This window comes from Ricinus communis, chromosome 1 (assembly GCF_019578655.1).
Source record: "Ricinus communis isolate WT05 ecotype wild-type chromosome 1, ASM1957865v1, whole genome shotgun sequence".
Lineage (NCBI taxonomy): Eukaryota > Viridiplantae > Streptophyta > Magnoliopsida > Malpighiales > Euphorbiaceae > Ricinus > Ricinus communis.
In genome coordinates this window covers 11816733-11830227 of record NC_063256.1, presented here as the reverse complement: position 1 = coordinate 11830227, position 13495 = coordinate 11816733, and the positions used below count along the sequence as shown (strand labels likewise).

The window sequence follows — 13495 nt, the reverse complement described above, 5'->3', positions numbered from 1 at the left end:
AGAAAAAAAAGGACTTATTTCAACTTCAATGAGGTGGGTTCTCCTCTAGTATTTTGACTCATCAAAGGACATTGAAAGTGACTTGGATTGGACCCTCCTAATTGTACCACTTAGGGATTCTGCAAATTATTGACAAACAATAATTAAAAGCCTTATTATTACCTTTTTTCACATGAAATTTGTTAGCATCTACTTTTATTTTGTATCATTAATCATATTCCTTTTTATTATTATGTAATGGAGGATCCTCTTTCTCAACTATCTTCCACTGCATTTAGCTTATTTATTTATTTATTTTCAGAAGAGATAAAAAAAAAAAAAAGAATAAAAGACATAATGGTTTCCCTTAAACAAATGGAAGTGAGCAATAAAATGGTCCCATTCTCTTTTATTTTTTTTAATGTCTATATTCAATGATTGAGAATCTATTGCTAATTATAAACTGACCAATGAGACAAAGATGTACTCCTGGAGTGATAGAATAATCAATTGTCCACAATTCTATAGATTTGCTCCTTATTTTTAGGTCCATTGCAAATTAAATTATGTAAAGGGACCCAAATTCAATTCAAATACAGATTTCCCAAAAAGTTTATTTTATAATGCACAACCTAATTATTCTCAAATTACTAAATCTCTTTTGAAATTACACTTTTTTTTTATGTAATAAACTAATTTTTAGAACCTAATAAGTTATAGAAACTTTTTAAAATATCTTATAAGATTATATTATGCTAGTGGTTTACTTGTTATTATTATTTTGATTATATAATTAAATTTATAAATTTTTTATAAAATTTTAATATTTTAATAATTATTTATAATATTTCTAGAAATAATAAGTTTTTTTTTTAATATTTTAAAATCTTATTTGTACAATAATGTGTGTTGAGTTTTCTTAACGGAAGTGAAGAAGAAAATTAATGAAAAAAAAAAGATATCATATTTAGACAATCAAACTTATTAAAAAATATTTATGATATTGACATGTGACTCGGTATTATCGAATAAAACGTACTTTTTGTAAAATTGTAATCTATTCTATTAACATATGATTAATAATAATTAGAAATATATATTTATTAATGTCTAATATATGGAGATTTTTTAAAATTATTTATTAGTTAATCTTTAGTATTATATAAATTAATATTATAAAATATAATTGATATTACTATTATATTTAGGATAAAATAATTATATAATTAAAAATTAATTATTAATGACTATAGTATTAAAAATAATGTCTCAAATGTAATTTTTATAATTATATTATTATCTAATCAAACATTAGTTTATTAATATAATATTAAAATATAATTAATATATTATTTTCTTAATTAAAATTATTATTTAATTATATAAGATAATCTATTGATCACTCAATTAATAAAAAATATAAATTTATAAATAAATTTAAGACTTATATGTCAAATATAAATACAAATATTGAAATAAAATTTTATATATCAAATTATAGTTACAAATATCAAAAACAATATCATATATATATATATATATATATATTATATAATATTTTCTTTTTCTTCTCGTATAATTAACTTTTGGAGGAACATTTAGAATAGTTGTTACACCAGAGATTCAACAATGAATTTTTTCTATTTTTACTATTCACATATAAAAAGAATTTATTACTCTCGTAAAAAAAACAAACTACTCCCTAAAAAATATATTAATATTTATTAAAATATTAAAATAAAAATTATTATTGATCTAAACCATAATCAGCAATAATATGAAAGTTTATTAAAAACTAAGAAAATAAGAGAAAGAGATAAGTAACTGCTAGAACTTTTGTAAAAGTTAGAATTGCATAAAAAAACTAACTTTCTTGAATCGTAATAAGAGATGAATTTTTTTAACTTAGAGTATCTCATGCACATAATAAATTAATAAAAAAGAAAATATTATGAGAAATATTACATTTATTAAAATGTATTTCAGTCTTATTTAAAATGTAATTTTTGATAAAATTAATTATAATAAATCATTTATCTACTATTATTATTACTTTAATTATAAAATTATAAGTAACAAGTTTAGTATTTAATATTTATTTATAATATTTAAAAAACATAAAATTAAGTATTTTTAACATAAGATTTTAATATATAATATTTATTCATAATATTTAGAAAACATAAAATTACATATTTTTAACATCCCTTGTAATTTTTTAATATTTTAAAATTTTATTAATTAAATAATATAGAATTTATCTTACAAATATTTATTAATAGCTTTTTATATTATATAAATTAATACTAAAAATATAAATGATATTACTACATTTTTTAAGATTAGAGATTATTATATAATAAAAATATATTAATGAATATAATATTAAGAAATATAATTTAAACTATTATTATTATTATTTAATTAAAAATTTAATTTATTCTAATATAATATTAAAAATATAAAAAAATATGCTATTTTTAGATTATAATTATTATTTAATTAAAAAAATAACTTATCAATCAATCAATTAATATAAAAAATTATAATATTATACATAGATTTAAATGTGAAAATAAATATATATATTAAAATAAAAATGATATATATTATATATTAAATGGTGACTGAATTATGAATAACATAATATACATTTTCTTACACCTGTAATGAAAATAATGGAACAAGAATACATCGCAGCTTCTCTTAAATGAGAATATCTTTAGCATTTTCTTCAAATTCACTCATCTTTGCAGAGTCTCAAACCTAAAATTCCCTAATGCATATTCAAAACTTTTATGGTTGGGTTGTCCTCTTCATAACATTACTTTTATATTTATATTATCACAGCAGTTCAGCCCCCAACCCATCCTATTTTAATAAAAGGGTTCTGACTCTATTTCATATCAATTTAAAATGGAAAATTTATAAAAATATGTATATTTTTTAATTTTTTATTAAAAACACAATGTAAACTTTTTTTTTTTCATTTTACTGTATAAAAATATAAAAATTATGGTTTCAAATTATATTTTTTAAAAAAATTTAAAAAACAATATTTAAAAAAAAATACAAATAAATTCTAATATTGCTAATGATCTAGATTCAGATGAGGATTTGTAAGTATAAATCTAAGAAAAAGAGTAATGTAAAGAAAAATAAAATCTTTTTTCATTGAAAGATTTTTTTATTATCAATTGACGCTGATTTGAAATAACAAAAACTGACTAGTAATCCCTGCATTTTTTTGAGCTTAACTAATTTAATTGAATAGTTGACCGAACTCCTTGTTGTTTGAAGAAATCCTCCATTTTAATTGATATTTATTCATGAAAAGTAAATATAAGATAATGAATTCAGTCTTTCACTAATATTTTGAATAACTGTACCGAATTCAAGTTGAGTATGTTTCGCCCCTTTTTCGGAGAAAGACGATAATTTTTGTTGATTTTTAGATATTTTTAAAAAGTTTTCATTTAAAATCTGTGGGTGGTTCTTCTTTACTAGTTTAATTCTTGTTATTCATATTCTTTTTCTTTTACGAGTCTCTTTTGAACAATCTTTCAAAAATGAATTTTTGGAGATTTTTAAATTAAAATCAAAGGAAGATTTCATATTTTAATTTGCATGAAAGGGAAAAAAGCATAAGATTATGGAATAGCCCAACCACCCAAGCCCACCGTCTGATCCAGCCGAACATAACCCATAGTTGCTCAAAACAAGAATGGGATAAAGGGTCAATCTAGCCCCTGAACTTTTTTCTGGGCAAATATAAACTGACAACTTGTTATTTTTAGCTCAATTAGATCCCTATTTTTACTTGTCTTCAGCTTACATATAGCACACAAACTATGCAAAGAGAGTGAGATGGATTAATCAATAATAACGCACACACTATTATGATTTTGCTCTGAGAATTGTGGGTGCTGTTGAGCATTTCCTGCAAATGCAATTAGGGGAATGAACTCTTGTACTCTACCAATGCAACTAACATGAAAATCAGTGACATGGTTTCTTATATAAAGCTAATTTATTATACAAGTCTACACATATATTTGTATAAATTATGTTAAACCAAATATATTAAATGTGTCTTCGGTTAAAATCCATAAAAATTATAAAATTTATTTACGAATTTAAAGTCTTTATGGTTTAAATAAAGTAAAAGTTAATTTATAAATATACATAATAAAATTTATGTGAAATTAATTGTAGTTAAATTAAATTCCAACAAAATAGATAAAATTTTATAAATGGATTTCACATTAGTAAGTCAATATATCCCATAACACCAAAATATATTTTTTAACTTTTCTATTTGTATCTTATAATATCCCTTATGTTTTTTTCTCAAATAAAATAAATTTTTAACAAATTTTAATAAAAAATAATATAAAAATACATTTAAATGACGTGTTAAACTAGAAAAAATCTAAATAAATTTTACTGGCATAAAATCTAATTTATTTTCATTCGTCATAATTTAGGTTTACATTCTATGATAAAACTATTGATTGATTTAATCAAGAACAACGAAAAAATATCAATTTTTTCGTAAATTGGGGCAAAATTTGACAAACCTCGGATGATTGGCAACACCATAAATTGCAGTCTATATATTAATGGAGAGAATTATACATCAATACATTAAAAAATATAATATTTATTGTAAAATTATTAAATATATATTTACTAAAATTATAATTTTATTGTAACTAATAAATTTAAATATTTATATCTATGATAAGTAAAAACATAGAAATCATAAATTAAATATTAAATATTATATATTATATTATAGCTTATGATTTAGCTCACACGCTAATATGTTGAATTTATCCAATTTTTTACTCAAGTTGTATTACACTGAAGATCTGACTCAATAATAAGAAAATTCAGTATTGGAAGATAGATTTCTTTGCACTAAATCAGCTATTATCACCTTGTATTAGATGAGTTAGCACCTAGAACCCAAGAAAATAGCTACCTGTTTTCTAACCCTTAGCCTACTGGGCCTTTCATGAAAGACAAAAAGAAAATAACATTAAGCTACACTATAATTAACCCATAAATAAAGTTCCAAGTTCTTTTTTCTCTGTGTCTTTTTGTTTCCTCTCTCTCTTACATGGGTTTTGGACCGTTAATACCCTAATCAAATCTCTCTCCAATTTTATTTTTTAAAAAAAATTTCCTTCTGCTTTAAAATTTTCCATCAAATTCAAGACTTTCCTTATAGTTGTCCCCGATTCTTGATCTGGGTATTTCTCAGATTTCAAAAATGGGTAAAAATCAAGCTTACAAAGCTATGCAGAGAGCGAGGCTTGGCTCGAGCTCTGCTGGCCCTGAAGAGGTCGAAGATGGCATGGTTTGTACCGTTTCATACTATTTCCTGTCAGTTAATTCTGCAATTTTCTATTTTTCAGTTCTATTTACTTATAGGTTCTCTTTTTGATGCTAAATTTTTGTTCTTTGCATATTTAGGTCGTCTTTGCTTAGCGTATTCTCTTGTTTGTTGGAATTTTTTTTTTTTTTTTTTTTGCCTTTAGGTCAATATGTGGCTGGATACCAATTAGGTTGTGTGAGATTGAATGTGAATTGTGTTTACATTGTATTTCCATTGATTTGTTTTGTAAGTTTTTACTCTCAAATTTTGTCCCAAACTGTTTGTAGCTTGAAAGTGAGCAGTACTCAATCTATGGTTTCAATGAACTTGATAGTATGAAATTTGAGGACGTGCTTTATGCTATTCTGAAACTAGTAATATTCCCACAAAGTTGGAGTTCATTTACAGCTAGAACTTTTAAAACTTCTATATAGTTAAGTAAACCATTTAATCATCTTTTTTATTTTTTATTGGGAAGTCATATTCGTGTGGATTTAAAATGGTGAAGGACACATCGTTGAACCTTTGAAATTGTTTTATTCCTCTGTTGATTCTATGGGATAACTGGGTATTAACAGAGTTTCGTTTATCTGCCATTTTGTCATATTACAAGCTCTTATTGGCTGTGTCATTTCGATGCACTATTTCTTTGAGTAGTAAAAAGCTTTGCTTGCCATATGATCTCATGTATTCATAGGTTTATGGGTTTTATAGCATGTGTACAAGGTCTACAGGGCAGTATAAAACTCAAATCTTGAAAGCATGTTGGTCATGAAACATATAGGCAGGCTTCCTCTTGTAGTGTGGTGTCCTAAGAAGCATTTTCTCTGATGATTTTTACCCTTACCTTCTAATTATTGGAAAAACTGGATGGCATCACCAATAGGAAATCAGAGTCTTTTTTATCACCATGTCCCTGCTTCTGAGGTGCTTAAATGAAGTTCCTTTTGGAGTTTTTATAGTCCTATATGATTTTGGTTCTCTCACTCTCTTTCTCTCTCCCTCTCTGTATCTCTCTCTCTTTTGCTTATTGTCTTTCTCTGTTATTGTATCCCCTTGTACTCATTCTATTCTTGCTGGCACCCCTCAATGAAGAGGGGCAGGAGAGAGAAAAATGTACTAGGATCCTTTGTTCTTCATTGTTTACTTAACCTGAAGCTTGTATAATAAAACAAAGTCTGAACTCTGATTGGTGCATGTATGTGTAATTACAATCAGCAGGAAAGGGAAAGAAAGCTTGTATAAATGGTTATATTAACTACTTTCTGGACAGCAGATTTCAAATCAATTATAAATATGTAAAAGCTGACGCATGGAAAGGCTTGTTGACATATTGATACGTGGATCAGTCATAATTCAATATCTAAATTTCCTCATGAATAGTGCTTGACCAATTTTTTTCACTATGCTATGTGTCAGATTGTATCTCATAAACTGACACACACTTTAAAGTAAAGTATAACACTTCAAAACACATTTCATGCATCCACAGAATCCTTTCATGCATCTGTTAGTGTTTCTTTCCCACTTATAAAATGATTAAAACCTTGGGCCCTAAATGTTCATCCCCTTCAGATGCATGGCCTCTTTTCGTCCATTATTCATCCTTTTCATATATGCTCACAAATTAATCTTTCTCATATTCACTCATTAATTAAAAAGAAAAATAAAGAGGCTATGCATCTGTCAAAATCTAGTAACTTTAAAACTATTTCATTCTTCTTTTTACTGATTCCGTATTCCCTTCCAATGGGTCAGGCACAATTTCAAATATGTTTAAATCATTTTATATCCTTATAGGATAACTAGAAAAGGCACAAAATATTTTTTCCAATCTGTGCAGCGTGTGGGTATACACATAGTTTTATCAACTTGTGATGAGAATTATTGAGTACAAGTTGAATTATCAACGTGTTAAACTCGGAGCTTGGCAATGATTCGAAATCATTGTCATCAAGTCCTCATTATCACCCATTGAGCTGTTCTAGTGCAATGCTAATTTAACAGTTGCTTATATAACCAGTCACACAACAATCTTTCATGCTATAATAACTTGTTCAATATTTGTGACTGAGTTTACCACTGTGTTTGTAAGTTGCTTGACTTTATTGCAAATAACTTCTGAACTTCTTTGCTGAAGGATCTTTCAGCACCATTTCACTATTTAAACTTATGAGATGCTGAGAAGATTCTCTGCTTTTATAGTTTCCTTTTTGATTGAATTAATAAATGGAATCCTCTAGGGTTAGAAGCTCTCTAGGTGAGAAGCTAATAGATTAATGCTAATTGTTTTTAAGCATTCAAGCGTCATAATCTTATTTGACTGTTCTTGCAAGGGACAGGTCCTTTCCAGCAAGTTAAGAGGAAGTAACTGTTGCTGTCTTGAAATTTGAATATTTTACTGTTTTAGCTGCTCAGCCACTCGGCAAACTGCTCTATAATTATAGTCTTGAATATGAGTTAATTTTCTTATGAAAATTGTAACCTATTTATGAATTTGATAATTGACATAAGTTCAAATCCAACTGTTTTTGTTGTCTGCCTTGGGCTCTAAATATTGAATCTAAAAGAACTTTAGACTTGGGTAAACAATGATACATATGTTCTTTTATATATTTGTATGATGCAAGTCGTGTCAAAGGACCTTTTGGAGTGTTTACATTCATCTGTAGAATCATATATACCTCGCAGTTCTTTTTTTCTTTTTTGCCTTTTTCAGTGTTTATGACAAAGCGCAAGGTTTACATGTTCGATGCATTCTTAATATGGTCTTAATCATTTCAACCATTAGCGTATGAAATGCTGAAGAAATAACATGTAGACTAGCTTCTTAGATCCAGGCTAGTAAATGGACTGTTTGCTCCTCTATCAAGCTTATGATGTATTAGTTATCATTTACTAAATATACAAATGTGTACTGATGTGGTGTTTCCTTGACATAAACTTTGAAATATTACTGCAATTTACGTCACGCATAATGTGTTTAGCTGTAGCTTAGTTAATTCTATAACTTTTTCATCATCACTTTTCTTGATGAAAATGATATGGAGAATTTCACAGAATTTGAGTGGATAAATTGGCTAGTAACAAGCGTCAGTTCTTTTTGTTCGTGCATACCACTTCAGCTGGAAACTTGAGAAATTTTCTCACTTAGTGTTATAAAATTGCGAGTGGATAATCTGGAGTAGTTTTTATTTTTTTTATTTTTTTTTTTGTAGTTAAGAATGATTGCTCATTTTTCTTCTTCTCCCTTATCTTCTTAAAATATTTTTGCTTTATGTTTTCCTGGAACATTTCTGATGAGGAGAGTCGCAGGTGGATGGTTCTTTTCATACACCAGCTTGGCATGCTGCTCGTTTGGCCAGTCTTAATACTTCTCACACAGTCACATGGGAAGAGTTCAAGAGGAAGCAAAAGGTAAGCTTGTATTTTTTCTGCTTGTGTGGTTTTAAAACAAAACTGTGCATATATTCATAAAATCAGTGCAATTTTAGGAGTGGATAAATTAATTCTTCTTTAGTCTTTGAATTCTCTGTCATAGCAAAGGGAAGAAGGGGGACCTGGACTTCTTGATATTTTTAACATAGTGCTATCCCAAACATCAATAATTATTGACATACTAAGGACGGAAGTGAAATGCATGAATAACCTGAAGTTGCCTTATCTATTCTTTCCATCTAATTATAACTCATGAAATCAGGCATACTTTTTCTGAAAGGAATCAGAACTAATGATTATCATAAAACTACAAAACCACAAAGATTAGCCTCTATAAATAATATACTGACACATATAATGTATAGTTTTATCTAGATAGATATACTTGTAAATTGTAGATGCGTAGCTATATCATGTGTCAATAGCAGCAAGTTCTTGAGAAATGAGATAGTTAAGTTGCTTAATTATAACTACTAGTTCAGTTACCATCCTGATTCTGTCAGAAGCTGGATAAGGACCAAAAAAAACTGTGATGCATGCTACTTTCTGGGAACTTGACAAATTTAGTTTTGGAAATAGTTGGAAACCCCTAGCTCTCCTCATATTTGCTTTACCCAGTTCGCTTTCCATTTGGTAGAAATTAAGGAATGTGCTTCAACAAATATCTCACAATTGTTAATGTTATTAGTTGAAATTCCTCCTTCAAATTTCTAATTGTGATTGGAGATCATTTGTATATCAAAATTGTAACTATCCTAAAGCACAAGCCTAATTCAAAATTAACTTGCATCACTTGAAAGCGAACTTCATATAGTTTTTAAGGATACAATACTGTGTGAATTATAGTTGGTGATTAAGCCAGGCATATGACCTCACATGTTTTAGCTTCTTTAACTATTGCTTGAAAGAAAGGAATACAGTATATGAATGCAAGGAGTAATCTTCTGTTACTATAGCCGAAGTTTGCTAGGTGCATAAAATTTGTCCCTTGTGCTAGTTTTCTGAAGCTAGATAAATTTTTAATTAAATATCCAGCCATACTGCATGAGGAAAATGGATCAAGTTCGGCACTTGTTCATGGCAAATAATCTTGGTTCATGATGCGGCTAATGGTTTGTTCATAAATTTAAGGTGTGATTTTCACTAGCAGCCCTTGAGTTTATGTATCCCATTTGCTGTCCCTAAATTTTTGTTTCTCTTAAAAATCCTTAAACTACCATTTCTGTACATTAAATCAAAAGTCTCTTGTCACTTGATTTTGATCAAAATTTCATTGAAAACTTGATGCTGTGGGGACAAAATTGTATCATCATGATTATCGATTGCCACTTTCATGCTAAAACTTGCCATCCTCATCTGTGCCGTTTGATTTTCGGTGGAACTTTTACCAAAATTTAGGCATGGATTTCTCAAGTACAAATATCAAAGTTCAGTGATTTTTAAGTGACAAATTGAAGTTTGGTGGCAAACACACTAAAAACCAGTGACAGAGAGTGAAAATTAGCCTAAATTTTAAGGATAGTAGTTATGGAAGCCTGCTATTCCAACTTTCCAGTTACTGCAGTAGGGAGTATGAAGATTTTTATGCAGCTTTCAGCATTTAATGAACCTTTAACTGAAAGATATCATAATAGAATAAGATTGGTAATAAGAAAACTACATTAAAGTTTGCCATGTGATCTGGTTTTTCATGGAAATAGCTTAAGATTCTATAAAGGAGGCTTTTCTACCATAGCAAGTAGCTTGTCACATTATATAAAAAGACACGCTTGCATGATTACTTTGAAGAAAGGCACAAGGGGTTTGTCTGAAACTGGAAGAAGACACAAGGTTTGGGTTGAAGAGCCCGCTGAAGTTGAAGGCTATTCTGGCTAATGGGGCAAGCCTAGCTGACTGAATTGTGGGTTTGTATTGCCTGCACTTTGGATGTTTCCTACAGCTTATCATCTTTGAAATATAGTGACTAATACTTATCGTAGATTTATTCATGATTTTAGAAGCCTCAATCCTATTATAATTGCAGACACCATTTTGACACTGCATTATGCCCGTCTTAAATTACTTTAAAATAGTTTTAATTGCATCTTTTGACTTTAAAAAAGGGTTTTGATAAAATGAAATTTTCTAATGTTTAAAATCTCAAGACTCCGTCTATCACAACTCATTTTACATTATTTCCCAGTTTTGGAGTCGTGAAATTGGAGTCCTGGGGTTAGGGAATATTACTATGATCCATGGAATAATATATGAGTTGCACATTTCTTCATTCACTTGATGTATTAGGAAGATGAAATTAGAAAGGGGGAACTGGAAGCTGATACAGATAGAATGATGCGTGAGTACAGAGCTCAACTTGATGCTGAAAGAGCCCGGAAACTTGCCCATGGAAGGAACCATTCCAGTAGCAAGTCTAATCATAAGAAAGGTTTCTATCTTATTCTTTTTTCAGAATAAGGACTGGCAATTTTCTTGGCCTGTCTGAATGAGATGTGTTCTTGCAGATAGAAAGGAGAAAGATTCAAAGAAGCGTAGCAGCAGAAAGAGAAAGGTGCCTGAATTATTTGCTATTATTAAAAGTGCGATTTTAGAATTTGCATTTCGTACATGACTGAAAACTATGATGCTAAACTTATTACTTAATTTTTCTTTATTGACAATTAAGCATATGTGACTCATTATTTAAGCTCCTCTTTGCTATGAAAAAAATCAACCATGTAATTTGCTGATAAAAAGTTAATGCTATTGAAAAAATGTTCTGCTTTGCAAGCACAATGTTCAGATTAAATGCCCTTTTAAGGGATTATCAAAGGTCATCACCTGTAGTGAAGATTAATTATGACATGTTCAGATAATACTCTTGTTTCAATGTAAATTTCAGGGAGATTGGCTGGTTTATCTAGTTCGCATTAGAAATTCAAATGGCTTGTTTCAGGCCTGTAATAATCTGATTCCTCACATGGAATAATCTGACTTGCCTTTGAATTGGCAGTATATATGGATCCATGAAAGGTGCCAAAGCATAGGACTCAACAAGGATTACATTTAACCTACAGATCCCTTGGTGGCATTATGTGTTTAGGATGGATTTAGTGCCTTTCCTTTCTATCTCTTTGTTTTTAGAGCAAGGCTCTTCACTTGAAAAAATCAAATTGAAAGTCTGTATTTTTCAACATATCATTCTTTCGATGCATGGTTGAAACTCAGTTATAAAATGGCATGTAACCATGACAGAATAATAAGTTGAATATTGTCCCTTTCAATTACACTACATTTTGTAAGTGTTGGCGAACCATTGCTGGGGCAAGGGTTATATTGTAGAAGGCAATACTATGTTATTTCAATTGGTTTTATTTCTTTGTTTTTCTTTGGTTACTTTAGTTGGATTGAGTGTATTCGCTCCTACTTCTCATGCTTGAAATATGATTTTTACTTGTTTCTTGCCCCTCGTTTCAAAATCTGTCATGTTTAGTTTTAAGTTCTGAATCAAAAAGTTCTTCAGACTCCGGGTCTATGCTTGTTTGGCTGGTAAAATGTCCATTAAATAGATGGCGTTTGGTTTGAAGCTAGAAGGTTGAGAGTTTGTTGTAAAGATGAGCATTAAATTTGATCTGTTAAATGACTCGGTTGTGAAGTCTCTGATTTGCAAGTGGAGCTCTGCTTTTCTTTTTCTCATTCCGAGCTATATCTGAAATTTTTGCAAGCAAATAAACTTGAAACTTTACCTCTGCAGCATTCAAGGCGCAGATCTTCGGATTCGAGCTCGTCAAGTTCATCATCAGATTCTTCAAGTAGCGACGACGAGGAAAGGGAATCAAGAAGATCAAAGTCAAGATCTAAGAGAACAAAGAAGGAAAAGAAGCACAGGTCAAGATCCAAGCACTCTGGCAATGACGAGGAAGAGGCGGATGGCCCTGTGCCGCTCTCAAGATTCTTCGGAAGTCTGAAGAGCTAATGCCATGTTTGCAGATGGTGTTTGCATACTTCATACGATTCTCTTCCTAGAGCAGAAATGAATTCAAGTGGACTTCCTCATTCTCCGGCCGAGTGTTGCGATTAGCAACTGCAAGCAATTATTTCCTTCCTTATGAACTGCTGAGCTTGTAATCATATTAGTTTACCTCCACATTCTTCCTCCTTGAAATTCATTTCCTATTAATTTTTCTTTTTCTTTTTTTTTTTTCCTTGGGAAAAATAGGCTGCCTTGCTGCAAGGCACAGGATAGCACAAGACTAAGACACGCCAAACAGTAAACATTTTATCTTCTGGTGCATGTAATAGCAGATAAACTGGTTGTCCTGCTTTGTAATTTTCAGATAGAATTGGATTTGTAAGAAATGACAATAATATAATTACCTCAATCTTACATATTAAATTTTTGAGTCTTCTCATTAATTTACTTGAACAATGTTTTGGTTTATGGATAATTGGCTTAGTTAATAATACAGTTGACAAATTTGATCAACTAATTGTTTAAGAGCAATGCTATGTATACGGCTGATCTTAAAGGAAATATTAAATGCATTATTATTACGTATGAGTGTAAAATAGGTTCTAATCTGATTTTTTGGAAAATTTTTTGTTGTTTATAATCATCTAATTCTTTTTGGCTAAAGTTATTATGCAGTTTAACGTTTTTACACTTGCAGAATAAATATATTTTTTGTATTAAAGAAATTATTATATATTTTATTTTTA

The 13495-nt window shown here is 29.0% G+C and overlaps 1 protein-coding gene across 4 annotated transcripts; it reads left to right on the top strand.

Moving 5' to 3' along the window:
- Positions 1-5037: 5037 nt before the first annotated feature.
- On the top strand, positions 5038-13192 carry LOC8286417 (protein FAM133). 4 transcript variants are annotated; one of them, XM_048376576.1, is made up of 5 exons: positions 5038-5344; positions 8703-8779; positions 11146-11225; positions 11306-11348; positions 12531-13192. In XM_048376576.1, exons 1-5 carry the CDS (start codon positions 5258-5260, stop codon positions 12742-12744), a joined length of 501 nt encoding a protein of 166 aa, XP_048232533.1. In that variant the 5' UTR covers positions 5038-5257; the 3' UTR covers positions 12745-13192. The 4 variants fall into 4 exon arrangements, with proteins under 4 accessions (XP_048232533.1, XP_015578282.1, XP_015578280.1 ...); XM_015722796.3 differs by having other exon boundaries at positions 5044-5344; positions 11302-11348; XM_015722794.3 differs by having other exon boundaries at positions 5049-5344; positions 8678-8779; positions 11084-11225.
- Positions 13193-13495: the final 303 nt, after the last annotated feature.